General features: G+C 35.6%; 2 protein-coding genes across 2 annotated transcripts in view; one reads left to right on the forward strand and one right to left on the reverse strand.

Annotated features, from left to right (window-relative positions):
- The first annotated feature begins 1772 nt into the window (after nt 1-1772).
- Nucleotides 1773-7187, forward strand: ndufa4l2a (NDUFA4 mitochondrial complex associated like 2a). Its single transcript, XM_066644362.1, has 4 exons — nt 1773-1910; nt 3672-3757; nt 3969-4029; nt 5257-7187. The coding sequence occupies exons 1-4, from the start codon at nt 1869-1871 to the stop codon at nt 5311-5313; spliced, it is 246 nt and encodes an 81-aa protein (XP_066500459.1). The 5' UTR covers nt 1773-1868; the 3' UTR covers nt 5314-7187.
- A 14357-nt stretch (nt 7188-21544) lies between these two features.
- Nucleotides 21545-27544, reverse strand: part of stac3 (SH3 and cysteine rich domain 3) — a 23141-nt gene continuing 17141 nt past the window's right edge. The window contains exons 7-13 of the mRNA XM_066644059.1: nt 26849-26946; nt 25294-25360; nt 24434-24480; nt 23368-23459; nt 23153-23204; nt 22883-23020; nt 21545-21681 (exon numbers count right to left, since the gene is read on the reverse strand). Of these exons, the coding sequence (XP_066500156.1) occupies nt 21583-21681; nt 22883-23020; nt 23153-23204; nt 23368-23459; nt 24434-24480; nt 25294-25360; nt 26849-26946 (593 nt within the window). The 3' untranslated portion in view covers nt 21545-21582. The remainder of the gene's footprint in view (nt 21682-22882; nt 23021-23152; nt 23205-23367; nt 23460-24433; nt 24481-25293; nt 25361-26848; nt 26947-27544) is intronic.

Genomic DNA, 27544 nt, shown 5'->3' on the forward strand with positions numbered 1-27544 from the left:
TATTTTATTTTATTTATTTATTTATTGCTATAATCTAAACAATACTTTCTCTGTAGGAGTAAAGGAAGCCAAATTCTTGGGGGCAGCAGATGATTTCCATTTAAATGTAATACATTTTTATTGCAGCAAGGGGTGCTCCTTTAAGCATTTGTTTTTCTCACAGCCATTCTCAATGTTAACGTGAATATACAAGGAGGACGGGGGTACAGTAAACAAGCTATCGTTAGATGTTTTTTTAATGAAACCAAAAAGACGCCTCATTATATTCTGAATAAATCTTTCATACAATGGTAGGAAAAGTGTCCTTCAGTGCTCTCAGAATCAGAATAAATTACCATGTAACCTCTTCTGTTTTCAAGAGGTCTGGACTGCTTTCAAGGTCAAAAGATAGAACTGAGGATTCAAGAACCAAGCTGTTCCCAAAGACGTGTGTGCCCTGTCCATGTTCTGTCCTTGATTTAACATTGTCAAAGACCTTGCTGAGCTCTGTGGGCCGTGTTCTCCTCAGCACTTAAAAATGGGAAATTCTGGGATCAGATGAGAAACACAATACATGTTCAGTTGCAGCATTTTTGCTGTAGATCTTTATGTACACAAGCCATTCATGTTTAATACTAGTTTAAAAAACACTAAAAGAAGTGTACATTAGGATGTAGTGCAGTGGGCGGAGCTTCCCAATCCCACTATGCTGTGCACATTTTTATTTTCTTTGCACATTGATCCAGGAGGATTCACAAAATGGGGAGGGAGTAGCCCACTGCAGCTAAGGTTGCCGGGTGGGGGTTATGCACTGTACTTTTACTTGGTACATTTTAAAAATAATCTAAAATATTTATATCAGTTTTAAGATGGTAGATGTTATTAAATGTTAATAAAAAGCAAATGCTTAAGTGCCAGTCAAACACAAAACAGTTAACAAGGGAGTGGGGCAGTGGTATTTACTCTGCAAAAAGAATTTAAACTCAAAAATACATTGACAAATGTTGCACTATGAGCTTGTCCAGATGTAACCATGGGAGCTTAATTACTGCCTGTTGTTTGTTCATTAGTTATTGTGTTAATGAATAAAAATGTAGGTCTGGGCCCGGACTGGGGAACATTCTGTTATAAAATGAAGAATGAAGTGACCCAATTTATGAACAGTATTTGCTCATGAACATTACTTTTGAAAGCAAGTATCAACTTCTTGGACTTCTAAAGCATTAAAGTTTTATATAAATGGGAACAGAGCCTGAAAAAAAGTACACAATTGGACACATTGAATGTGAATTACAAATATACATTCTCTCTCTCTCTCTCTCTCTCTCACTCACTCTCTCTCTCACTCTCTCTCACTCTCTCTCTCTCTCTCTCTGTCTCTCCCTCGCTCTCTCTCTCTCTGTCTCTCCCTCGCTCTCTCTCTCTGTGTCTCTCTCTCGCTCTCTCTCTCTCACACACACACCCACACCTACACTCTCACTTATACCCACTGTCTAATTTTTCCACCCCATTTTCTTTCTACTCTCATTTCCATTCCCTTTCCCATTTCCACATTTTCTACCTGATTGTCTCCCCATTCTCTTTCCTCTCTCTCTCTCCCTCCCACTCTCCGTAATCACTTATTCTCTCTCACTTTTTCTACTAGCTCATCTAAAAGTGCTCTTTAGATCGTTCTCTCTCTCTCTCTCTCTCTCTCTCTCTCTCTCTCTCTCTCTCTCTCTCTCTCTCTCTCTCTCTCTCTCTCTATCGCTCTCTCTCTCCTCCCCTCCCCTCCCCTAACCTCCAATCGCTCCCTCTTCCAGCAACAGGTCTGACTTTTCCGGAGTGTTTTGGTGCACAGTAAATAAATTGCCTAAGATTTTCGGACAGAGATAAATTCTTCAGCAAACATGCTCCGAATAATCCGTAATCACGCGAAGAAACACCCAGGAGTAAGTGTCTGTTTTACAAGTTTTGGAACATTTGCATTGGTTCGAAAATAACTTTGTTTTGCAACCCTTTATAACGGAATATGTATTTTAAATCGAATGCTGAATTTCCTGTTATTTTTTTCCTTCACATGTTTTGCTTCTTATTCCTTATTGTTGATTATTTTTGATGTGATTTCTAAATGTAAACAGCCTGCAGGCTCAGCGGTCTTTTAAATGTAATGTTGAAAAACATCCAAACATTCGTCTGTGTTCTGTATATGTCCATCATCTTAAATCTCTTATGAAGGTGGAAAATATCCTGAACGTTGTTATGCTGAAAAGGGGAAAACGCTGGAATATAGCATAGAGAACTGAAACCTCGAAAAAACTCGAAAATCCGGACAGCTATAAACACAGATAGATACAAACTAGAGTCGATGTCCAGATTGTAATCATGGGAGCTTAATTACTGCCTATTATAACGAAGTGTTCCTTCCTCCTGCTTCTAAAAACACAACAGTACAAGTTGGAGGGATTAATCTTGAACTTGAACCGGTTGACCGCAGTCTTCTACAAACAAATGCTATTATTACAAAATGTCAGCGGTTTGTAATGCGTTTAAAACTGGATTTTAACCGTTCTTCGGTTTCGGTTTGAATGGGTTCGTAATTGTAGTTTGAAAAGTGTAACGGTTCAACGCAAAAACACATTGCAAAAATTACCATACCCATGATACTCTGCGTTCCTACTTCGACACCTGAAAAAAGAAGTGTTTACAGACGTGCAAAACAGAACACTGCAAGACCTACAGGAATTAAAACATTAGGCTATATTTTATATGTAGTATCATGCTTTAGACTAGCTGTGTTTAAAATCTGTGTTCAAAAACAACCTCCCTTTAAGAACGGGTATTTCTTTCCTTAAACGAGGTGACACAACTTTCAACATTCAATTCTGGATAAACAGTAAATTCACCCATTTCAGTAACCATAACTTACCCAAACAGTGCACAGAGCAGTCTGTTTTAAAACTGGGTAGCTTTAAGGATACAAGTATACTCCCCTAGATCTCCGTGAGCTTAGCTTTAGCTTTAATCATTAGTGATGATTAATGGTCATCATTAGAATAATTCTATGTTATTTACTCGAGCTCAAAATCTTAAAAAAAACAAACAAACAAACAAAAAAACTACAACCCCCAAAATGCATTGGGTTCGACTCTTTTACGGGGCCCCAGAAACAGCCAGAGCAGAGTGAGTTCGCAGAGAGGAGGAACGAGAGGAAGGTTACTCTCATATTACACTCTTTTATAGAAAAACAACCCCAACGCTTCCCCCAAGTGGTATCCTCTATTTCGAAATCGAACCTAGTGAAAATAAATAAAAGGGTCTGCTCTGATGAGGGCAGAAATTACGTTCAGCATTTGGACAGCGCCCAGAATCAACACTGTCTGATCAGCCGCAGCAATTATAGCAGTGGTGTATAATTGTACACAGCAGACCCCTCTTCGTATACTGCTTCTTTCAGTTACAGGCAGTCACTGCTGGCCTGTAAGGGATATACTGCAACTTGACAGCAGCGTTTGTAATCTAACTTAATCTAATCTTCCATAATCTCGTCTAATAGCCTCTCTAATTTGGAACCTCAAAGCCAGATGTTCAGAGGAGAGGACAGCTCTAAAACAGTGTAACGGCATAGGACTATGTTTGTATCATATTAACAATCTCTCTCTCTCTCTCTCTCTCTGTGTGTGTGTGTGTGTGTGTGTGTGTTTATATTCCAGCTGATTCCACAGTTTTTCTTCATATGTTTAGGGATGGGAGGAGCTGCAATCTATCTGATTCGTCTAGCCAGGGGACCCCATGTTACGTAAGAGTCACACACTGTATTTCATTCCCATTTCCCCCTCAGAAAGCCGTGAGGAAATATAAAACAGACAACCAGTACTGGAAATGAACAAAGCTATCCAATGCTGTCCGCTTATCAGCATCATCACAATGTTATTCACAGTTTGTTCATTGCATTTTGTTCTCTTGTGTCTTGCATCCTGTGTAATGGTCTATTTCTCTGGCTCCACCAGCTGGAACAAGACCAGCAACCCTGAGCCTTGGAATCAGCTTAGCCCAACTTATCAGTACAAGGTATGTGTGCCAATTAGGACTGTTTTATTAGCCTACAAACTAACCACTGATTTCAGAAGTAAAAATAACAAAACCTCAAAATCTTGGAGTTTATGTGAAAGAATGACAACCGAAATCAGTTTTTTGACCACTAATCCCCAGAAAAAGGTGTGTAGAAAATGTTGAGTGTTCCCTAAAGGCAACGTGACTGAGGCAATGCCCTCAGCCTTCTTTGTTCTGGTGTCATTCATTACCCCTTACTTGCCTCAGCTGATGACAGGCACCACCACACCAGATCCAGGCCAAAAGTCTGAAACTGAAAAACTAAGATTTGAATCTCAAAGCATAAAATCAGCAGCTGAAAAAAAAAATACTATTTCAACTATCAAAAGTGAAAATAAAAAAGAAACATATAAAAATGATTCAAGGATTTAATCTTATTTATATTTAAACAAAAATATTCTATGTTTATTTTTAGTTATATGGTATATATATATATATATATATATATATATATATATATATAGTTATATAGTATGTTCTTGTATTTTTCCAAGTTCAAGATCAGAATTTTCAGTTTCAAATTTTTGTTCTCAGTTACAATTTTTATAAATTTTAATGAAAGGTTTGCCCCAGATGTGGCTTCAAACACTCTCAGAAAGAAGGTACAGTAGAGGTACATTATTGTCACTATAGGTGTCCAACAGTGTAAATGTACAAGGTAAAGGTACAACAGTGATGTTAAAGTCCAGCTGTGTTCCCTAAAGGTACATTACATTATCTTCTCCAGAATGAGAAGTTAATATGTATAATCTTTCATTATAGAACTGTGTGAAATAAAAGAAAATTATATACGTACTGGAGATCAAATGGGGTGTATGAAATCAACATAATTTTAAAATCTACAGTTAATATAGAATGAGGTATAATTATGTCCCCTAATTAATGGTACAATACGTAACTTTGAGGGTACCACAGTGACAGTTTTTCTGACAGTGTACAAAGATAGATGCTCAATTAAAGATATCAACACTTTAACGATATTTTAACATGGACTTTGTAAAAGACCAGAAAACCTGTTGATCTGAAACACAATACAAGCCAAAAGACAGGTGAATATATCCTGCAACATTCCTTTAAAATGAGCCCACAATGTAAAGCCACATTTTTTCTGTCATCTATTGTTCATTTCAAGTTTTTCAGTAAATGTTCTGACAGCTACTATTTTTTTCTTGTTTTTGTCATTAGTTTTTGGCTGTCAACACGGATTACAAGAACCTGAAGAAAGAGGGCCCTGAATTCTAAACCTCCTAATCCGCTGGCATATTCAGGGCTTGTTACAAGTGTGTGTGCCTCATTAACACAGTTAAGTTTGAAATGAACCTAGTGAAAGCAGTGGAGAACATTTCCTTCGACTCTGTGTACCTAATATGAAAGAGTTACTGTTGGATTCTGCTGGGGTGGGTGAATGGGCTCTGTTTGGATACACTCTGGATTATTTGCTGTGTGTTATTACTTGTTTATATAGTGGTTTGCTTTATATAGTGGAACCAATGAATGATGAGTGGTGCGTTTGGTAAATAAACACAAATATACCATCTTTTCCCTCCAAAATTAAAGCAGCTAAAGAATGTTAGGAAGAATCTAAAGACACACACACCACCATTATAAAGCAGTATAAGGATATATCTGCTTCCAAAGCCATGTCTCTTTTTCCGCAATGGTGTGGTCAAGATTGTCAGGTAACCTAATGTTTTTTACACTAACACATGGCCAAGAGTTGATCTTAAACACTGATCAGTGATTAAGATACAAACATAATAGAACAGCTGCTGCACAAAATCAATAAAGCATTACTGTCGTTGCTACCTGACAGGTTAGGTTTCTTTTTCTAGGGGTGGTGCGGGGGGTTAAGCAGCTATTATTAACTCTAAATTTATTGCCATTTCCACTAGCAGGATCCAGCTAGGTCTCCACCAGTCACATGATTTGATCAAGTGCACATTTGAAGCCAGACACCCCAGCATTTTTAACTGCTGCTAACACAATGCTATTAGCTTGAGTGAAATCAGTAACTGTCTGGTTTTACCATGCAGTGATGGGGAGAGGGAGGGCCATCCTTCTATCACACACTGTGCTCTCTTGGTCTCTTTGTACATCATCAAGGATAAAACATGCAATGTTCAGTAGATAGGGCCAACATTAAGACAGCAGGCCTGTCTCCTTTACAAAGCTTGTTAAAATCCCATGTATTCAAAAATTATCCAAATGATATTTGCTGCATGTCAAACATATGTAACACAATGGACGTTCAAAATAGGTCAAAAGTCAGTTAAGTGGTGACCAATTAATAACATCAATGGATGTCCAAAATGTGTTTTAAACAAGTCAGTTATTTCAGGACCAATTAATAACGTTAATTGACATATAAAATACATCTCATAGTCTTCTTTTCAACGTCTGTGTTTGGACGTCTTTTCAACTTTCATTTTCAACCTTAAGAAAACGTTGATTAGACTGCAGTCATTATGTTATATCAACATTGAATCAACAGCTAAATGTTTACTGGGTATACTTTGTAAATATTGGCCTACATTATGCATAATTAGCTGTAAGCAGAGCACACTGATTATAAACATCAACATGGCTTTGTGGACTGGCTGTTTTCATTCCATTATAATATCTGACTGAGCTATTTCTGGTTGTCTTAGAGAGGAACTACTTTTGCAATTCATGCACCACAAGGGATCGAACACTAACTATTAATATTAGTGGCAAATAGAAGCATATAGCATTGTTTCCCTCTGAACTCAGATACAGGGTGATTTTTAGACTTCTGCATTTAAGCTTTAATAGATAAGTAAATTTGCCTCCACAAGTAACAATATGGGTAGTAGGTTGTATGATAGCCACAAAGTAAATGTATATTTTTGTCAAAACAAACTGTTGTTTGAAGTTCAAAATATGAGACAAATACAATGAGATGTAGTACATATTTTAATGCTTCCAACCCAGTACCTCTCTCAGAGATTTTCCGTGCATGTTTATGTTTATCTTTCTGTTATGTCTTCTTTCAGTTTTTATTAAATGGTGTGAGGTTATTGTGAGTGTGATTATGTTATTCACTCCACCCTAATAAAGTGTTTACAAAATGTGAAAAAAAATAAATAAACATTGTTGCTGTGCAATTGCTTTTTCCATAATACATCCTCTACATGATAATTTCTACATTACATCTATGAATGCATTAATGTATTTAATATATATAGGGATTTTTTTGTTTTATTTGTATTTGTATTTTATATTTTCCAGTCTGTATTTTACATTCAGAAAGTAAATCGAATTTGCACGCTAAAACAAACTACTAAACTACCACTAAGATTAGATCCCTATATGAATTCTGCGGTGAATTCTCTTTACTGAGGGCCTGTTTTCACTGAGAAAATCAACAGCACATGTCCTTTAACCAGGTTTGTTTAAACTTTTACACATGACATAGGTCTGTCTATTCCCCTGAGGGAAAGGCCCACCAAGATAAGATCAGTGGATGTCTTTTATCTCCGAGGAGCACATGTGTGTTTGGTGATGATGAATGTGTGGATGTACTCCTGGTCAGTAGTGATCAGACAGGCAGCTGCATGATGATGTTAGTCTGATGATGTTAGGACTGTATGTCCACCACAGAGCACCATTCAAGCTACTCTCTCACAAATACACAATTAAAGCATTTGTATGATGTGACACTGACCCAGACATAGACTCAGACACTAAGCACAGTCTTCAGACACAGGTTTGGTTTACTGTAGTGAATTCTGTTTTAAAATAAAAGCCAAGCAGAATTCTGGGAAATGGGTTCTGAGAGAAAAAAATGGTCTGCCAACACTTAAAAAAAAGCAGTAAAGGGAATATGGAAAAAATCAGGCAGCGCTCTGGCCTTGCTGAGACTATAAAACAACCACGATTTGCTAAATGACTGCTTACTCATCTTACAACATTTTGTAATTTGTGAAAACTATTTCAAAAAACATTTCAGTCTTGACTGCTTTTTGACCATACATTGCAGCCAATCAGAGCAGAGGTCATTAACATACATGATTCTTAAAATCACAGTAACAAAACAGCCGGTGAAAATATAAGGAATGAAGAAAATAAGATTGGAAAATGATTATGTAAAAATGACCTGTGGCTGCGTTTGAACCCACATAAATGTCATGAACTGTCCTCACCCAGAAAAGTTTCATCTTATTTATTTTAAAATTCAAACGAAAGACAGAATTAAGAGAAGTCCAGGACATTTGGGGAAAGGGGGTCAAATCTCCACAATAAATAATATAAACCTTTCAGTAGTTTAGAGCCAGCTCTACAGATATAAAAGACTTTATCCATCCATCAGTAAGTCTGCAGGAGTATTTCTGCAGGTCTTTGTTCAATGGAGATTTTTTTATTTATTTATTTATTTTACATAACTGAGGTCAGTGGAAAAAGTGAGAGGAAATGGGAACACTGGAACCTGTGAATAAGGCTGTACTTTTTAGTCTTTTTATACTGCATGTTGTGTGTGGTTTTACTGATGGTTCTCACTATAAAATACACATACACACACACAGTATGTAAATACCATAACACATTTAAAGTTAACTGGCAACAGGTCAGTGACATGACTGGGTTTAAAAAGGTTTTAAAAATATTTTTAAAGGCAGAGTCTTTAAGAAGTAAAATAGAACAGGTTAAACCACTCTGTGAAAGCTGTGTGGGGTAATAGTAAAACAATTCAAGAATAATGTTTCTCAATTTAAAATAATAAAGAGCTTGGGTTTTTCGTGATCTACAGTACTTAACATCATTAAAAGAAATATGCAAAGAATAAGGCCTCACATAAGTACTGCCTGGCTGTTGTTTATCAAGCTCTTGGGTGGCACTAATTTAAAAACACTTCATAGGCTTAGAAACACAGTTCATTGCTGCATTCACAAATGCCAGTTTAAATTATTTAATACAAAGAAGAACTCATATATAAGCTTAATATATATTTAAGATTGACTGGGGCAAAGTGGAAAAGTGATCTGTGGTCTGACAAATCAATATTTGAATTGTTTTTCGAAATCATGGATATTATATCATTGTGCTAAAAAATAGAATGGCCATTTGACATGCTATATTTGCACATTTTAAAAGCTAGCATCCTTGATGGTATGGGAGTGCATTCGTTCACTTAGCATGGGTGATTAGCACATCTGGGAAGGCACCGTTAATGCTTAACAATATATAGAGGCTTTGGAGTTACTTGCTGCCATCCAGACAACATATTTTTCAAAGGAGGCCTTGCTTATTTTAGCAAGACAATGCCAATCTACATTATGTATGGACTGCAACAGCATTGTCTCATATTAAGAGAGAGGTGGTAAGTTTAGACCCATTGAAAACATTTACGAAATGAAAAATACTGTAACAGGGACCTGAAATTTTAAATCCTATGTCAAGCAAGAAGGGGAAAATATTTCACTTTCATAGCAGTTGCTCTCCTCAGCTCCAAGCATTTACATAGCATTCTTAAAAAGAGAGCAGAGACAACACAATGCTAAACACTACAGTTTTGAAAAGGTTTGCTGGTGTCATATTCAAAAATGGGCAGAGATTTTCTCAAAACAAACACTTTCTCAATTTTAACATTTGGAATTAAAATAATTTACACCCCATAGCAAAGGTTTTTTTCACTTTTTGTGAAATGGGCTTTTTTTATATACTGTGGCCACTCTGAACTCTAGGCAGCTCCCCTATAGGCTCCCAGCAGGCCTGGTGGCTTCCCCAGGAAGTGTTTTGGAATTGTTTTGTGATTTGTTTGTGTGTTTGAGGGCACATATTGTGATTGCTTGTGTGTCCTGGGTGTGTTTGTATGTTAGACATGGGCAGAGTAGTGTGTACTGTCAGGAAGCTTTGTGTAACAGTGAATAAGAGCTGGGCCAGACCCACCACACATCAAGCACACAATACTGCTGCTGCACTTGTTCTAAAGGCTGTATCTCATTTCTTATTACCCATCTTGGGTGATATAAATGTAAAATAAATGAGATACATAGGTGAAATAATTACACCCTTCCAGAAATGTAAATATATGCCAAAGCAAGTGAAATCTTCTTAAATCCAGTTACTAAATCTGTTTCCTTATGTCTTATGTCATATATAAGTTACTTCAACATATTTGTAGATACATTTAATTGTCTTAATTAATTTTATTCAGTGAACATATCTTATTACATTAGCAGATACATTAACTTGTTTAAATAAATACTGCAGATTATTTATTTTCAATATAATGCTCAAAATGCTTAAAATAAGACACTTTCTCTAAATAAAATTGCATAATGCAAGTAAAGAAAGGGTCTAGAAAAAGGTTTCATAATCTAACATATTTTATTAAAATGCATTATATTTTATTACAATTACCTCTTATTGAAATCAAAATGTACTGTTAAATCTGTATGGATATATAATTCAATGTAATGGATATATAAATCAGTAGAATATATTCTGTCCATGTCAGATTGAAGACACTTCAAATTGAAACAGGCCACCAAAGTTGTATGGTCTTCCTTGTGGTGAAGGTCATCTTCAGTAGAACCTCATTGGGAAAAAGCAAATAAACTTCCATTCTATCATCTCAAACTGTAGAATTCAAAGAAAGCCACTTCAAGGGGAATATTGTGTCGTAGAAATGGCCTCCCTGGGTTTGCACTGTAAACACATAGGTCGTGAGAAAGGGAGAGAGGGAGTAGTGGAGAGAGGAACAGATGTTTATTTCTCCGTCAAAAGGGTTGAACGTTTTGACTCCAGTCCCAACAAGTGTGCTTATAGCAGAAGCTTGTGGAAAAAGCTCTCTGAGTGAGTGGACACATGCACATGTTCAAACTTAAAGCTGTTATTTTTCCATTCTCCCCCTTCATTTATTTTCTAACCCTCATTTATTCTCACTCCTCTCAAGGACAGGAAATGGTCTTGAGGCACACAGGAAATGTGCAGGCTTCATTGTTTATATTGTAATCATGCTTCTGTGGCTGTATTTTAGTGAACAAATGCGTTTAAGCTTTTCTCTCACACATTAAGCTTAGTAGTGTGTTATACATCAGAGCTTATTTGGCTTTTGGGTGGTGCAACTGTTTACTGAATTCTGATTTAAATCCCCAGTTGTGCCCCTGCCACCGTACACCGCACTAAACACAATACTTAACTATATTTGACTTACAAGCATACGGGCAAGTATATGTAGTATACTTGTATTTAAACTTTGATCAAGATGTTCTTAAGAAAATTATAATTAAGTATTTATATTATAGCTTCGGGTGGAATAGCATAGAGTAAATAGTACATGGGTGTAACTGTACACAGTGTTAAGCAACACAGAAACATATGAATATTTGATTTTATCAATATCCTTCAAAGGCTTTAGCAAAATGATTTCACAAATAAAATATAAACAAACTAACTACTAAAATGCCATTTGTACGTAGAGGACACTTTGCTTCATCATCACTTGCCGTTATTGTGTTCACAAAGTGAGCCCCCATGCACTGGTGACCCTGTTTCTCTGCATACATTTAAAAGTGTGGTACAATTCAGATACACTAGCAAATAGCATATTACCCATAATCCATTGCAGTGTTTAGTAAAAACCTGTTCGCTACCCTCCTGAATTTAGTTCCCTATAATAGTACACTATATAGTGAATATTAGGGCATACTACTGTAAACAGGGAGCCATTTAAGACAACTTTTTGGGCTTTGCAGTAATATCTTCATGTTGAATTTAAATTAGATGTTGGGTTTAAGGTAGGTTTAGGTTTACTTTTTTTTTTCAGGAGGGATTAACAGTTTGCTAGATATTTCTATTCCTACACAAATTACAAACAGCATTTCAGTAAAATATGTACTTTTTCACCAGCATGTTAGTGTTTAGATTATTGTAGCAGGCTTAATTAATCCATTACTATTATAAGTGAGAGAGTATAAAAGTAGTAAAACTTAGACCAGTTTATTTTTGTAGAGTTGCAGTACAAAAGAAAAACTTAGGTGTAAAATCTGAGTACTCAACATGTACTATTTTAGTATATTTTAAGTTTAAGAAATTGGTCCAGTTGAGTTCTGAGAAGTATTAAAATAATACACTTACAAGTATACTACTAGTATCTTGATATAAGCATACTTACTACATAAAGTATACTTGGGAAATATATTTTATGTACTGTATGTTTATTTTAACTTTTTATTCTTCCTTTTTTTATTATTTGTAAGGGTAGGTAATGCAGGAATTGGCAATACCTAAAATTAAGTAGAAATTTTATTTGACTATATTTTTGGCAATAAATAGAGCCTCAATTATTTTATCTTGGCTAAAATATTTCATATTATACCTGAAAGAAGTAAAGGTATGATCTGAAAAAATTAACAAGAGTATACATCAATATTTTACTTACAACTTGTAAACACTTCTGGGCATAAAACAATTACTATAGTCTGCATACACAGAAAAACAAAACAATAACAACAACAACAACAACAAAACAACAACAACAAAAATTTTTAGGAAAAAAAAAACATCTCTCATGATGGAATTCCTGAGTATATAAAAATCATTCTACACATATGTTTTGAATTAGCTCATTAGAGTCCACTGTAAAAACACACATCATATTCTCATGAACACAGACATGAAGTTGATATAGTTCTACGCATATTAGTCCTCACTGATAATCTGAAGCAGCTGGTTCAGAGCAGATTTCCTCCCAGTGGAAAGGTGATAGCCTCTTCTTTGTGTGTTTTTGCCTAAAGCAGACAAAGGTAGAAGGCTTTATTTTACCTGCAGTGCCTCAACTGACACAAAAACCAAACCAGCGGCTTCTAAATACTTAGCATAAACTGCTCTCTTACTTCCCTCAAGGCCATATCTGAACATCTGAACACTGTTTTCTAAGACTTTCTTAGCACAAATCTAAGCATATAGCTAAAAATGTATCTAAGCTGGAATTAAAAGGGAATTTTTAATCACTTCATTTATCATATTAAGCATTTGGTTTGGCTCCATTTTTATGTTTAAATAAATCTTAAAAAATGGGACTCCTAACAACCAAGCAAAACCTGGTATATCAAGAAAATGGTCAACATCAGACAAACAGTACTCAACGTTTTTAAATTTGAGAAACAAGGGAAACTCAAGCTTCACTCCTCATATATATCTGCAAAAAATATATATAATTAATGCACAGTGGTTTTATTTATCCTTTATTCCACTGTGAGAAAGCAACTCCATGCTATGGCTATGAAAGTGGTGAACAATGGACTGGCCACCACCACTGACACCTAAATATTCACTGAATGTGTAGAAAAACTTGAATAATGAGAAACATAAGTCAGACAACTTCTGGTGGATAAGATTTCTCTGCAGATTTCTGTCAGCATCTGAATTCCTCTACACAAAACAGTGATTTTAATAAATATATAGGGTAGCTATTAAATACTATCAACTGGCCATTTTTTGGGGGAACTATAGATGAGGAAATTTTGCTGACTTTGCAAAGTGAATTATCATGGAATATGTCAGTGTAGCTTTAAAGACCATAGCGTTTATTGTGAGCTAGGAATCATTTAGATGTTTTTACATTGTCTTCTGGCCCATTTTATTCATACACTACTTATATTTTGATACAGTGGTGTAAACAAATTGGACACAGGGCACATGCTGCTGTTGCTGTGGGACTATTTTTACATGGACTCTCTCACCCTTATCCTTATAAGACGTCAAACACAGATGTGCCAGAAGACATCAAAGTCTAGAGTGGTGACAGTCTGTGGTGAAAGCTTTTGTGACGTTTCACTAGTTACTAAATATATACCCAGTATTAATAAGCTCCATTTATACTGTATCTTTTCAAATGAAAGAACCAATGATAATCAAGCATATGAGATCCAAAGGAAATAAAATTGTAAGAAATTTCTTTAAAAAACATAAATAAAAAAAAAAAAATCTAAATCTGTGGAATAACTACAGTTATTTACATAATTAGAGGAAAAGTAGAATAATAATCTTCCTGCATCACCCCTGTGCATGACTGTCTGGGCAGATATTGAGAAACTTAAAGAATTCAAAAAAGATTATTTAAAGAATTTTAAATAATAAAATCCTGAAGATTTCTTCATCTACGGCACATAATATCAATACAAAATTCAGAGGATCCAAAAAGATCTCTGTATGCAAGGGACAAAGTACAAAACTGATATTGACAGGTCTTTTGGCCCTCAGATAATGGTGAATTAAAATGAAACATACGGAAATTACTGCATGGGCTCAGACACACTTTGCAAAATCACCGTCAGTGAACACAGTTCGTGGCTGCATTCACAAAGTGAAGTCACCACGTGACGTAGTTTGGGGAGCTAGACCACGCCCCAATTACCTCTCCACAGTTTCATTTATACACCTTCACTTTAAGTTTAAACTCTCAACTTTTTAATTTATAAACTCACAAATAAAAAAAAATACTTTTGGAAATCAGGTTTGCTGTAGCCGTGCAGAGAGAAACGTACTGTTCAAAAGCCAACATCCGTGAAAGTCTTAGTGCAAATGGCACTTACTTCAGTAAAACAAGACTAATCCACATTCTGCACGGATTACAACAGCATGGCTCCTTAATTTAAAAAAAAGTCTGCTTGCTAAACTTACCCAGACCTGTCACCTATTGAAAACTAACAATAGACACCATAATTGAGCTGAAATCCTATAATAAGCAAGGGTGGGAAAACATTTCACTTCCAGAATAACAGCAATTGTTCCCCTCAGATTCGAAACACTTGTTGAAACGGAGGTAGTGGCGGTTCTAACTTGTGTGATGCCTTGGGCAAACCACCCTTTAGCACCTCCCCTCCGCACCCCAACCTCCACGCGTCCATTTTCCCCTCTGCAAATGTTTTTTTTTTTTTTTTCCACAATTTCACACATAAACTGTAATAATATAACAGTATCTCTGTATTATGAGTAAACTGTCACGTGATTGTGTCACTGCCTGTTCAAAGTTACTAGTGTGCTATTTGACAGATTCCCTTACTCCCCTCTAGATGGTGCTTGGGGGAGAATCCCTGCCCCCATCGTACGTCTTAGTGCATGTGAAAAAAAGGCAGGCCAGGCAGCTCTAGTAAACATATCAGCGTTTTATTACAGTTACAGCGCTGAAAGCACTAAACACGGCCACAGGTAAAACCGATCATTCACAGAAAAACTTAAACTCTGTTACACAAGGAGAAAGTAATTCAGTCCAGGGCAGAAATGATGCCAAATTCTTTTGTTAGAGCTCATCTTAAATGGTCTGAAAGACAGTGTAAGTTTAGCTTCTGTCAGGTGAGTCCATATTTCAGCTTGCTTTTGAGGAAAACAAACATAGAGTTCTCTGTCCAAAGGAACATCCTGACTGATATCAGTGAAAACTGCAAAGGCCCCATCTCACAGTGTATGGGGTCCATCAGTGCCCATGTCATAGGTGACTTGTGTATTAATGAAAATACCATTGTTGTTGTGGTTTTTATTGGGATTTAGTATCACATATGACAGACATTCATATGACATATGAAGACATATGCTGCCATCAGTTATATTTAGAGAGAAATGGGATATTAAAAGATTGATAACTAAAAAGAGAATTAACTAATAACATTCTGGTTCTAGAGCAGCAAAATCACACTGCATGTAGTATCACTACCACACAGCTCCAGGATCTAAGGTTGCTTTGTTGGATTCTTGAGTCACTGTCCGTGAGGATTTGGTCTATTCACATGACTTCATAACTTTATTACTGAAATATAATGTAATACTGTAATATATTACTTTATTCTCAACATATTAATATTGAATTCTGCAAAAATTATGATACAATTGTTTAATTTAATATTCTTTATTTTTTAAGTGTCTCTAAAACACATATTTATTATTGACATTGTTAAAGGCGACATTAACAATTGTAATCAAAAAACACTTTCTATAAAATTCAGATGTTTCCTCACCATTTGCTAACTCTCCAGTCTTTTGTTTGTGTGCTTGAAACCAGTGTAATGTGTTTACGTATCCCCTGTGACTGTAAATGAGTAAAAAACAATCTGTCTCTGTTCAGTATGCTAGGCTTTTTCTCTCCTCCTCTCTGCTCATTGCAGAGGCATCAGTTTTTTGTAAACAATAGAGAGAACGCTGAAAAGCACAAATCAAAATGAGGATTGCTCTATTCCTGCTCCATAGGTGGGTATGATTGACTTATTTTCGCTGTTTCAGATCACTTAAGGTGGAAGCTCCAAACTAAGTTAATCAGCAAACTGTAATACTATTGTGCAACAAAACTAAACAACTCTAGTTCAAACAGTGAATAAACATTTTTACAGGCAAGTGAACTTCAGCCACATTCAAACAACGTTGTTTAATTTCCTCAAACACACCGTTGAACATTAAAAGATGCTGAGCTTCTGAATGTAAGCAACCAGAGAGAACTGTGTTTCCCCACAATCACAGATGTTCCCTTAAAAAAAAAGCAAAAAAAAAAAAGAAATACTAAAAGACTAATAGGCGTAAACGAACCTATGAGGTGAATTGAGTGAACCCTTGACAAAAAAGGAAAATTTAAAATTATGACATAATAATAATAATAATAATAATAATAATACAGCATGACATCAGTTCTCTAGAGGAATCAGAGAGTGCATAGCAGTGGGAACAGTGTGACATTTAGTGGCTCTGAGACAGTGACACAGCTCTAAATTCCCACTCAGAGAACACAGAGAGCCTGTGTGTGTGCATGCGTGTGTGTGTGTTCTCATTGTGCAGCCAGCTCTGTCTCTGTTGCTCTCAGTTTGCTCATTACAGCTTCAGACCTGGATTTCTGTAAAGCTTCTTTGTGAAGTCTGTTGTGAAGGAAAAAAAGCTCTACAAATTAAATAAAACTGAACAGAACTTTCGCATTAAAACAGACATGTACAGCTAAAACTGTGAGGATAGGGAAAAAAAACAAAAACACAAACAAAGGGCCCTTTTGTTGGTACTCACATTTGCCTTTATTTTTATAGAAATAAAGTAAGATTCATAAACAATGTAGTTACAACAAGGATTAGGATTATTTTTGGAGCAGTAGGATTATTTTGGATTCTAAAAGAGTGTGAGGGAGTGTATAAGTGTGTGTAAAAGAGAGAGAGAGAGAGAGAGAGAGAGAGAGAGAGAGAGAGAGAGAGAGAGAGAGAGAGAGAGAGAGAGAGAGATTGTTTGTGTGTGTGCGTGTGTGTGTGTGTGTGTTACATAATTTTAATCTCTTGGTGGAAACACAGTATCATGTGCTTGATATAATTTTATTTTCCAGTCCAGAAAATATTTAAATATTTATTATACTAACTTTATATATCATGGCTGTGGGCCAGAATTTTGTATCTCCATTTTTTTTTCATAATTTGAAAACTCCAGCTGCACTTTACATTGCATAAACATTAACAGTGAATGGACTATTGTAACTGCACCAAAGCAAATTAAAGTACATAAAAGAACATAAGATAAGCTAGTGACTGGTGACAGGGGAGGTTTGAATCACTCCATCTCCTACATCTCACTGATGTGGACGTGAAGTCGGTTCAGTTTACACCAGTCTACATGGCTTTCAGCAGCTTCCAGTATTTACCTTCCTATTTCTGATACACCCCACAATGACCATGTAATTTGAGAATTTCAGCAGGTGGCATGAGTTGGAGGTCTACCTGAAGTCAGAGGTGTATATGGTGAGCAGGAATGGTTACATATACTTATTTTTATTGTTATATTACTTAATAGAACTATTATATGTCACTGATTGTGTCTTTATATTTTACTGATTACCAGATATAAACAAATGTGAATTAATTTAACCGATACTATAAAACTATTACTCCCTCTAGTGGACAATGACGCCCATTTCATCTAGTTTTCATAATGCCCTGTAGAATTGGATGAACAAAATATACCATATTTGACGTAAAATGCCCAAGTCTAGGAGCTAGACACGCAAAGACATGTGATGGCGCTAAAACCAAGGAATCACAAAATATCTTTACAAACTTACACATTTTTGTAATGAAACTTTATTTTCATTTTATCTTTTCGCAATTATTTGTCATTGTGTTAACCCATCTGTGGGTTCCCGGGGTTCAGTGCCAGTGTGAGCACCTAAGGTACGATGGCTAGAAAAATATTTAACACAGATGTAGAAAGATATTGTTTTTAAATATGGATCTTACAAATTGAGCCAGAAATTGTAATTTAGCTGTAACATTGTCATTCAACAGATTAAAAAATCTGTTAAAAAACCTGTAGTCACTGGGCGCAAGGCAGGAACACACACTGGCGCCAGTCCTTCATAAGGTGACACCATTTTGACGCCATAATTTAATGCCCACAACAGTAGTGATACAGTTGCCACCATCATGAGTTTCCTAGTTTAATTACAATTAAGAGAATAGATTGTTCAAACAATGATTTATCAGGACAGACTCATCAGAATAGCAGGACTAAAGCTAAAAGCTATAGTTAGCAAGGTATAAATAACTAGATATGTCAGTTTGGGATTTTGTATGGAAGTGTAAAAATATTTATTTTATTAATATTTTATAATTACACGTATAATCACTTTTTCCTTTCCTATAAAGTATAATGAGGCAGAGGAATATTGCATAACTACCCCTCACCAAAATTATGGAATCACCACATTTATGGAATTGTCACCCAGCTTGTTTACTTTGGAATAAATAAAGAAATTGTGACACAGAAACAGGTGTCTGCTCAGGTGGATGGCCTTTATGTTAAAGATAGAAAACAAAGGCCTACACTATACTGCAAAGCTTGGAGACATCAACAGGGCAAGAGTAGAGCACACAAACACCTTGAAAGAATGAATCTAGGACCTGTGAAAAGTCACTTGACTGCCTCAGAAGTGCAGAGCTTTGCTAAGAACATAGACAAGGAGACAGAGCATGTGGCTAAAAATTCAAATGAAACATAAACATAACTAAGAAAAACACATGGCTAGATCCTGTCAGTTTAATAGCTAAACATACCTCAAAAAATATTTAATCAAGTACAGAAAATATAATTCAATTACAAAAGGTGAGGGAAAATATTGGAATAATCTAAAACAAAATTACAATAATTTGTTGCTCTTTCACTGGTTTGAGCTCTTTGGAGGATGCATTTTCTCTAATAAAAACATATAAACATATCATCACTCCAATGAAAAACTTGCATCTCCCTTTTTGTGGAGCTATTCTTCATATTGTGTGAAAATGACATGATGCATGCACCAATAAAAATGCTCCACAATTTCATGGAATACATTTTTTTACATTGACTTCCACTGAAAATGAAGACTTTTTCCTTTTTTAAAGTTGCTATTTTGGAGGTACATGTTTTTCATTGGACAATATACAACATTATATTACTTCAAGGTGGTTCAAAAGTTCTCTGTAAATGCAAATTAGTCTGCAGTTAATAAATAGTGAGTGTATACAGACCTTTACCAACTAAAAGAAAACATGCTTCAAGAAGCAACTCCTAATCCAACATTGAGTGTAGCAAAAGATAATAATAATAATAATAATAATAATAATAATAATAATAATTTTATTTATAAGCAGCGTTCAGGACACACAAGGACACTTTACAGGTCACAGAAAGAGTAAGAAAAACATCAAAATAGCATATAAACAATTAAACCAACCTAAAGAGGCAGAATGAGTAATAATAAAAACAAACACTAAAACTGAAAAAAAAAGAACAAAACAGAACATGATATTGTCTGAGTTCGGGAAGATGTTGGTTGCTACAATCCAGCAGTGCGTGAAATATTTTTATATTATTAGTTATTAGTAGAAAAGTGATTAATCTCACTAAGAAATGCTATTTATCAAACATTATAACATTATCTGTGCTTTTTGATATCATTCATTAAATTTCTCATCAAGTGACAATTAAAAATGAAGTATTCCTCTCTGGAATCCTAACTTTCTTTCTGCGATAAATTGTATCCCCACCACAGCTCTTCTAACAGGTTCTTGTTGATAAGACACAATTTATTGTTTTAAGGCCATAGCTATCACTAATAATATGTGTGTGTGTGTTTCCAAGTGTCCAAGCGGGTCATCCTTCTTAATTAGTGTGTATGTAATCTGTTGTAACCCTGACCTTTACTCATATTATAACTTTTAGTAACCAATGAACCAGGTCTTTCTTTCTGTAAATCAATCATTGGTGACAACAACCTTTTTTTGCAAATGATTTAAACTTGTCATTCGTTCTGTGAAGGTGCTCTTATTTCACCTTTAAAAAATAAACTACTTTACTTTGGAGGACGTACTGGGACTTTGTGGTTCCTCTGGCTTATGGTCTGGCTGAGAAGTTGCAAACACAACTTATAAACTAATTGGGAAAGCTTTAAAGGGAAAACATATAGGTAGATTATTCACATTCTAAGTGTCAGGACAGAAAACTCAAAGCACTATGCCATGTATTGTCACCAAAACCCTAACAGAAGAAAACAAGGCTGCAATGAGGTAATGAGAATCAAACAGAAAGTTTTAGAACTGATGAAATTGGTTTTAAGTTATGAATAAGGAATCTGCAATGGTCATCGGGATAATGCTTTGTCTGGTGCTATTCAAATGAAACAAATCTTGCACTTGGACAGTAAACAGTCAGGATCTCAGTTTCATTTAAATCAGTCGTGGTTTAAAAAAAATAATAAAATATTGGTCCATGTCAAGGCTGCATCCTGCAAAGCTGATCTGTCAATTTGAGCTGAAGAAATTGGAACAAGCTTGAGGTAAATTATTGTTTTTTTAAGGGTGAATTAGAGCCTAAAAACATTAGACCAAAGGAGTACCAACCAAGTACTAACTGCAATTCTTTTTGTTGATGATTGCATAATTTTTCCTCAATTTATTGTGATTCCCATATTTTTGCCTCTACATTACTTGCAATTATTTGTCATAGTACAATGTACAATAAAACCTGTCTTCTGCATTTAACCCATCAGTGGCAGTGAACACACACACACACACTAGTACCCTAGGGGCAGTGAACACACACACACAGCCACTCTGAGAGCAGTTGTGGGTTTCAGGAGACTTGCTCAGGGACATCTCAGTCATGGATTGAGGGATCCACTGTCCACAATTTTCCTGCCAGTCATGGAAATCAAACGAGCAACCTTCAAGTACCAAGCCTGCTTATGGACATATGAGGTATGTTTTATGATATTTATATTCAGCTATTAAATAAGAATTGTTTTGTGTCATAAGTCTGATATGTTTTGTTGCCCACAAAGTAAAAAGGCTGTTTGAGCATACTCTGGTTGATAGTTATGATTCCATAATTTTTACAAGTGAAGTAGGTCTCCCCTTTAATTGTGTTATTATATTATATTATATTATATTATATTATATTATATTATATTATATTATATTATATTATTTTGTATTATATTATATTAGGGTGGCTGTGTGTTTGTTTTTCTTTGGCTGGGTGGACCAGTGATGCAATTTAGATCTCCTCCAGCAGGTCAGCTGGGAAAAAGCCCAGTTTTCGGCCTGTGCTGACCTTCAGATAGCCGTTAACCTCCTCCCCTTTCTTCACTACAATCTGTACACATCACACAGAAGAAAACAACTGTTAAAGCACATTTATCACTCTGAGAAAACTCTTGTTCTCTTCCCTTCTCTCCTTTTCTATTCTTTTCTCTTCTCTTTTCTTCTGTTCATTTTAATCTCTTTAGAGGAGCTTCACATTTCCAGGCCAGGGGATAAACTTGCATTTGACATATTTCTTTCTTTAAAAGATGCACTAGGTGATTTTATTTCAATTTGAATAGTACAAATGAATGGTGTAATATTAAGAACCTGATTTGAAAAAAGCCGGTGTAGCAATGGCATCAGGAAAGTGAATTCTGTATGTGAAAATCCCTGTTTTTAAAAACAACACTCTGAAATGTCTTTGTTGTTGTACTTCACCTGCTTGGCCACTGGAGGTCACCTTGACTAATGCACTGCATTGTTTATGTGCATTGTTTATGATTCTGCACAGATACACTCTGGAGGCTTGGTTACAAAAAAGACACCTAAAAAGGCACTTCATATATTTCATTAGATTATAATCTAAATTATTTTGATATCTATTTTTTTTATCTTTTTTTAAATAAATCATTTGCATGTAGTTATATTGCTTCCTGATGCTTATACTAGAATGTTTTTGGACAGGTTTATCACTTCCTTACTGCTGATTTTATGCTTCTTCTGGTAATGAGATTTTGTATTATTACTATTAAAAAAAATTATCACATTACTCATACAAAAAATGACACAATTGACTAAAACATTCACGGCAAAAGTCCATGCACGGAATATCCCATTAGCAGGATGATGAATATTACAAACTGTCCAAAAGCTGAAATATTCCTAAATAATAAATCTGTAAACATGCTGTAATGGCCATACAAAGTCCTTCTATAGGTAAGTGTGAGTTTTCATTCATATGGGGCTTATCAGCTCCTGATTTTGGCCACTAGGGGGCTCTACATTACAATGTGAATCCTAAGGACTATGTCCAAAATTACCCAGACATGCAAGTGCCCTCTAGAAGGGAATAAAGCTCCCAGTATTGGGCCATTAAGCAGTGGAACTGAATTCCCTGGAGTGATTGAGAATATTATCAGACATCTCTGGGAGAGATTCAGAAGAAATAATAAAAAACAAAACTCCAACATGTTGTTTCCTTAGAAGCTCTTAGAGCAGCAAATGGATGCAAAGTACCTCAAACACACACACACACACACAAACATATATACCTGGTCTTTCTTTAGTGTGATCTGTCCCATTTCTCTGTTTCCCACAAAAGAGCGAGTCACCTTATACACTATCTCTCCTGCACGAACTCTAATGATGAAGTTCATTGGCAGGTAACCTGTCTTCTCCCCAATCTTACCCTGCAACACATACACTTAAGTGCTGTCCGAGGTTACAGTAATACTGAGTACCTGTTGTCTTTGAAAACACTGAAAACACACCAAGAGTTAATTGCAAATTTAATCAATTAAAAATATTCCATTAAAACTCACCCTCCACCATTCTTCATTAGAATCATCTATAACTGTAATACGATCCCCAGGGCTGAAACACATACGTAGTCATATAATTTTAGCCATAATTTAATTCCGTATATGTATACATTATTTGTACACATTTAATGGAGAACATACAAATGTAAGTTGTCAAAATTGAAACTTAGCTTTAAAAAATAATAATTACATCCATAAAAAATTTGGGCACTTACTGGAAGTCGAGATCATCCTTCTCTATAGCTTTGAAGCGGTACAGAGCCATGTAGTAGTGAGACTGGCTAAAGGTCTGCTGCTGCTTCTTATTCTTCAACACAAAGCAATCACACACTATCATGAATCATGGCATGGAGTAATTAAATGCATAGCAATATAATTTCATTTCAGCGACAGCCATGGGTATGACACAATGTTAATATGTTTAATATGGTTTAAAAATTCTATTTCTAGACAATTTGGTCCATTAAGAAAAAAAAAAAACAGTCTGTGATTATCTTAATTAAATCTTAATTCTATTGAACTTTAAGGTAATTTACAGTTTTGGCTGATAAACATGATTGAATGTTTTAAATATACATGTTTAGGCAGCGGAGAAAGTGAGATTTAAAAAGCTATTTATCTGAGCAGTAAGAGATTATTAGCTAGCAAATAACCTTACAAACAGCTCCCTAATATTAGAATTAAAACAAATAACATTATTATAATTTGTAGTGATGTTCTGTTTGTGTGCTGGTTTAACCCTTTCCAAATCTCTCCTCTTGGCAGTATTATCTGAGGTTATCATCCAAAACCTAGATGTACCGGTTAATAAATACTTCATTATATTTAATGAAATGGACCGTGTCATGCTACTCTTATAAATATTACTACATGGGCTTGTGGTATCTGAGATCAGTTTGGTCTGGTGTTGTGCAAAAACAGATGTTGAGAGTTCAACATATGTCAACATCTTTCACAGTGGATCAGTGCCCACCAGATATATCCATTTGCAGTCCCACAACAGTTTGTATCCTTAGTTCCCAAACATCTTAACAGCAAAATTAAAATGTAAAGCTGATGTAACACAGTAGCAAACATGCCTTTGTCCCAGGTTTTGAGTTTCAGGCATCAAATTATGAATTTGTTTATGTTTATGTTTACAAAATAAAATTTTAAAAGTTTATGATCTTATTATTAATTAAATAAGTGTTTAAGAGAATTATCATCACAGACCCTTGTTTTTATTGCATTTTACAACGTCCAATATTTTCCAGAAATGATGTTTATAAACAAGCTCAAAACCTTGTCATCTGCAGCTGTCTTGTCTTTCTTATCCCCATCCTGCTTTCCTGTAAAAAGGGAGGATACCACAGGCCTGATTCAGACTACAGGAATAGTGAATACAATCGACAACAATTCCCTTCAACAATAAAACCCTTAGTGCTCTTAGAGCTAAATAAAATAAAATACAACAGTCTACTCTGTTGTTGCAGGACTTGCAGGACTAAATGAAAAGGGGATTTCAGTGCCTTTCCAGGAAAAAGATATCATGTATATTAGTATGCATTTCATTAAAAAATCTTGCCAGATTTATAATAAATGATAAAAATTATATATTTTAATAAAGGAAAAATTACCAATAGAAAGAAAAATACAGTTAAATGCAGCAATCAAACGTGCTGTAGAACTCTGTACTGAATCATAGCGCTTTAAGAGCTGGAATGATAATCAGTGCCTATATATTCTTAAAGCAATTTCTAGCTTAAGTTCTAGTCTCTAGTTTCGAAAATGTGCTTTTCTGACTTCATTTAAATTGTCAGTTTTTTCAAGCCTTTAGTTTTCTGTATCTGTGTATACAGAAGTAACATTTTAACCAAGGGTACAATATTTGGAAATATTGTGCACACACAGAGCTTTAGAAGAGACTTGTCAGTGTGCAACCACTGTTATATAACCTCATAACCTCACTGTCTGTCAGCATTATGTGATTATTTTCTATCTGTGTACATAAAAAAAGTAGGTTTATCAGAAGACACTCAGAGAATGTATTTCTGTTCACTATCCAAGTAAAGACTTTGTGTTGTAAATTTTCTGTGTTCTTGAAAAACAGATTAAGCCAGTGTTGTTCTGGTTATATATAGATTGGGTAAAATAAAACTTACCCTCACCAGCTTCTTCATTCTCTTTGGGTTGCTGGGCATCTTCCTCTTCCATCATCATCATCATAATCTTGAATCATCAAAAATATGAAGAAGACATATTACACCCATTTTCCACAGGTTAACACAATTGTGGTGTCTTAATGAAAAAGCGGTGACATGTTTTGTCAAAATAACACAAGGGTCATCATTCTTCTCCCCATGTCTAAACAGCCCTGTTCAGAACAACCGCCTGTCCCTATAAAATGAGAATGAGCCGCGGCTCACTTTTACACAAGCAACCATTAGCCATTTTGCTTTGTTCTTGTTCTTCTCTGTACTGGTTTTCACCATATTTAATCAGTACCTTTATTTCTCTGGACTAGTTATGTTTGTTTTGCTCCGTTTAACCTTGTCTTTGAGCTCCCATATAAATGCAGGACCAGTGCTGTCACTGATCTAAAGTCATCTAAAGTCTCTGCATTCTGTGTAAGAAGCAGCACACAGTCAGAATGACTCACTTCATCCCTATGTTTTCTGACTTAGGCAGACCACAAAAAAACTGACTGTGTTGTATTATTTCACAGTTTGGTGGTGGGTATGAACTCCAGATTATCAATGTGCACATGGACTGAAAAAGTGATTGTTTCATAATAGGCCCCATTCAAGAATTAAAAAGTAAGTCCACTTAGTAATAGTCCAAATTGTCTGCCTCTTTATCTCTCTATCTGTATGTGAAAGCAAACAAGAGGAAAATTCAAATTTGCAAAATGTTTCTGTAATTCTTGGATCCATGTTCAGTTTCCATGTTCTCCCTGTGTCTGCATGGGTTTCCTCTGGGATCTTCGGTTTCCTCCCACAGTCCAAAAACATGGAGGTTAGGTGAATTGACTTCTCTAATAACTGTCCTGGTGTATGAGTGACTGAGTGAGTATGTGAATGAATGTCTATATGTGTGGGAGTTAATGTGTGTGTGCCCAGATATGGATTGGCATTCTATCCTGGGTGAAACCATAGTGCCTGATGCAGTCCTCCAGGTGGACCGTTGTTCCTGGTCGAGAGTACGCTGTGCGCGTTTTGCTGCCACTTCTCGCTAGTGTTTGTGTGGATTAAAGTATGTAAAGTATCCTTGGGTTTCTAGAAAGGCACTATATAAATGTAACATGAAATAAATAAAAATAAATAAAAAAGTAAGCTAATTAAAAAATAATCTTATTATTTGTATATGTAGAAATAAAATAATTTTACATTTCAGATTTTTGACAAGAAGCTAATAAATAGCATATGAGTGATTTATCTTAAAGTCTCTGTAGATCTATAGAAACAAAAAAAATCTGTAAAACTGCATTAAAAAATTAGCCAATTGAAATGAACATTCTGGAGTAGATTTACGTGAGCCTGAGGTCACCTTGCTCAGTGCCAAGCATCCACAAGAGAATAGTCCACCAACAGAAAATACAGCAGGCAAAAGAGTCTGAGGTTCCATTTCCACCGAGGGACATTTCTGCATCAGCTCAAGTGACCAAGTTGACTGAAATATACTGCAATATATTGGAAGTGCCAAATAAAAATTACTCACATTCTTTTTATCTTCTGATCCCTTTTTCCTCTCCTTGTTTGCCATTATCACTCCAACACGCAGAGTATCAAACACTGGGTCACTTCGATTCTGCTGGCCTACCAACACACAAACAGCAGAGATCAAAATTAGAAAACAGCTTTTCCTAAATCAAAGACAATACTCATCCTAATTTAAAAAGATCCTAACATGAATATTAGGCTCTGTAGGTTAAGCATATTCGCACATATATGGAATCATTGGGCACAAGGCAGGAACATGCCCTGGAGGGTGTGTGAGTCCTTCACAGGGCAACACACACACCTTTGAATACTCTTTGAGTCGCCAATCCACCTACCAGCATGTGTTTTTGGACTGTAGAAGGAAATCAAAGCACCTGGAGGAAACCCACGTGGACACCAAACCCACCACACCAAAGTCTTCACAGACAGTCACCTGGAGTGGGACTTGAACCTACAACCTCCAGGTCCCTGAAGCTGTGTGACTGCAACACCACCTGCTGCTCCACCATATCGCTGGTTAAGAATTTATCCTTCAGCATAAAGAGTCAATCAGCTTGCTGTTAACGGATAAGCCCCGCCTTTCAGCCAAATAGATTGCTGGTTACGGAAAAGCAATAACGTCAACTACAACTACAAATGGCGTTAGAGACTTTATATTAAATACGTATATATTTTTTTCAAAATCATTGTTCTA

This window comes from Hoplias malabaricus, chromosome 14, assembly GCF_029633855.1.
Source record: "Hoplias malabaricus isolate fHopMal1 chromosome 14, fHopMal1.hap1, whole genome shotgun sequence".
NCBI lineage: Eukaryota > Metazoa > Chordata > Actinopteri > Characiformes > Erythrinidae > Hoplias > Hoplias malabaricus.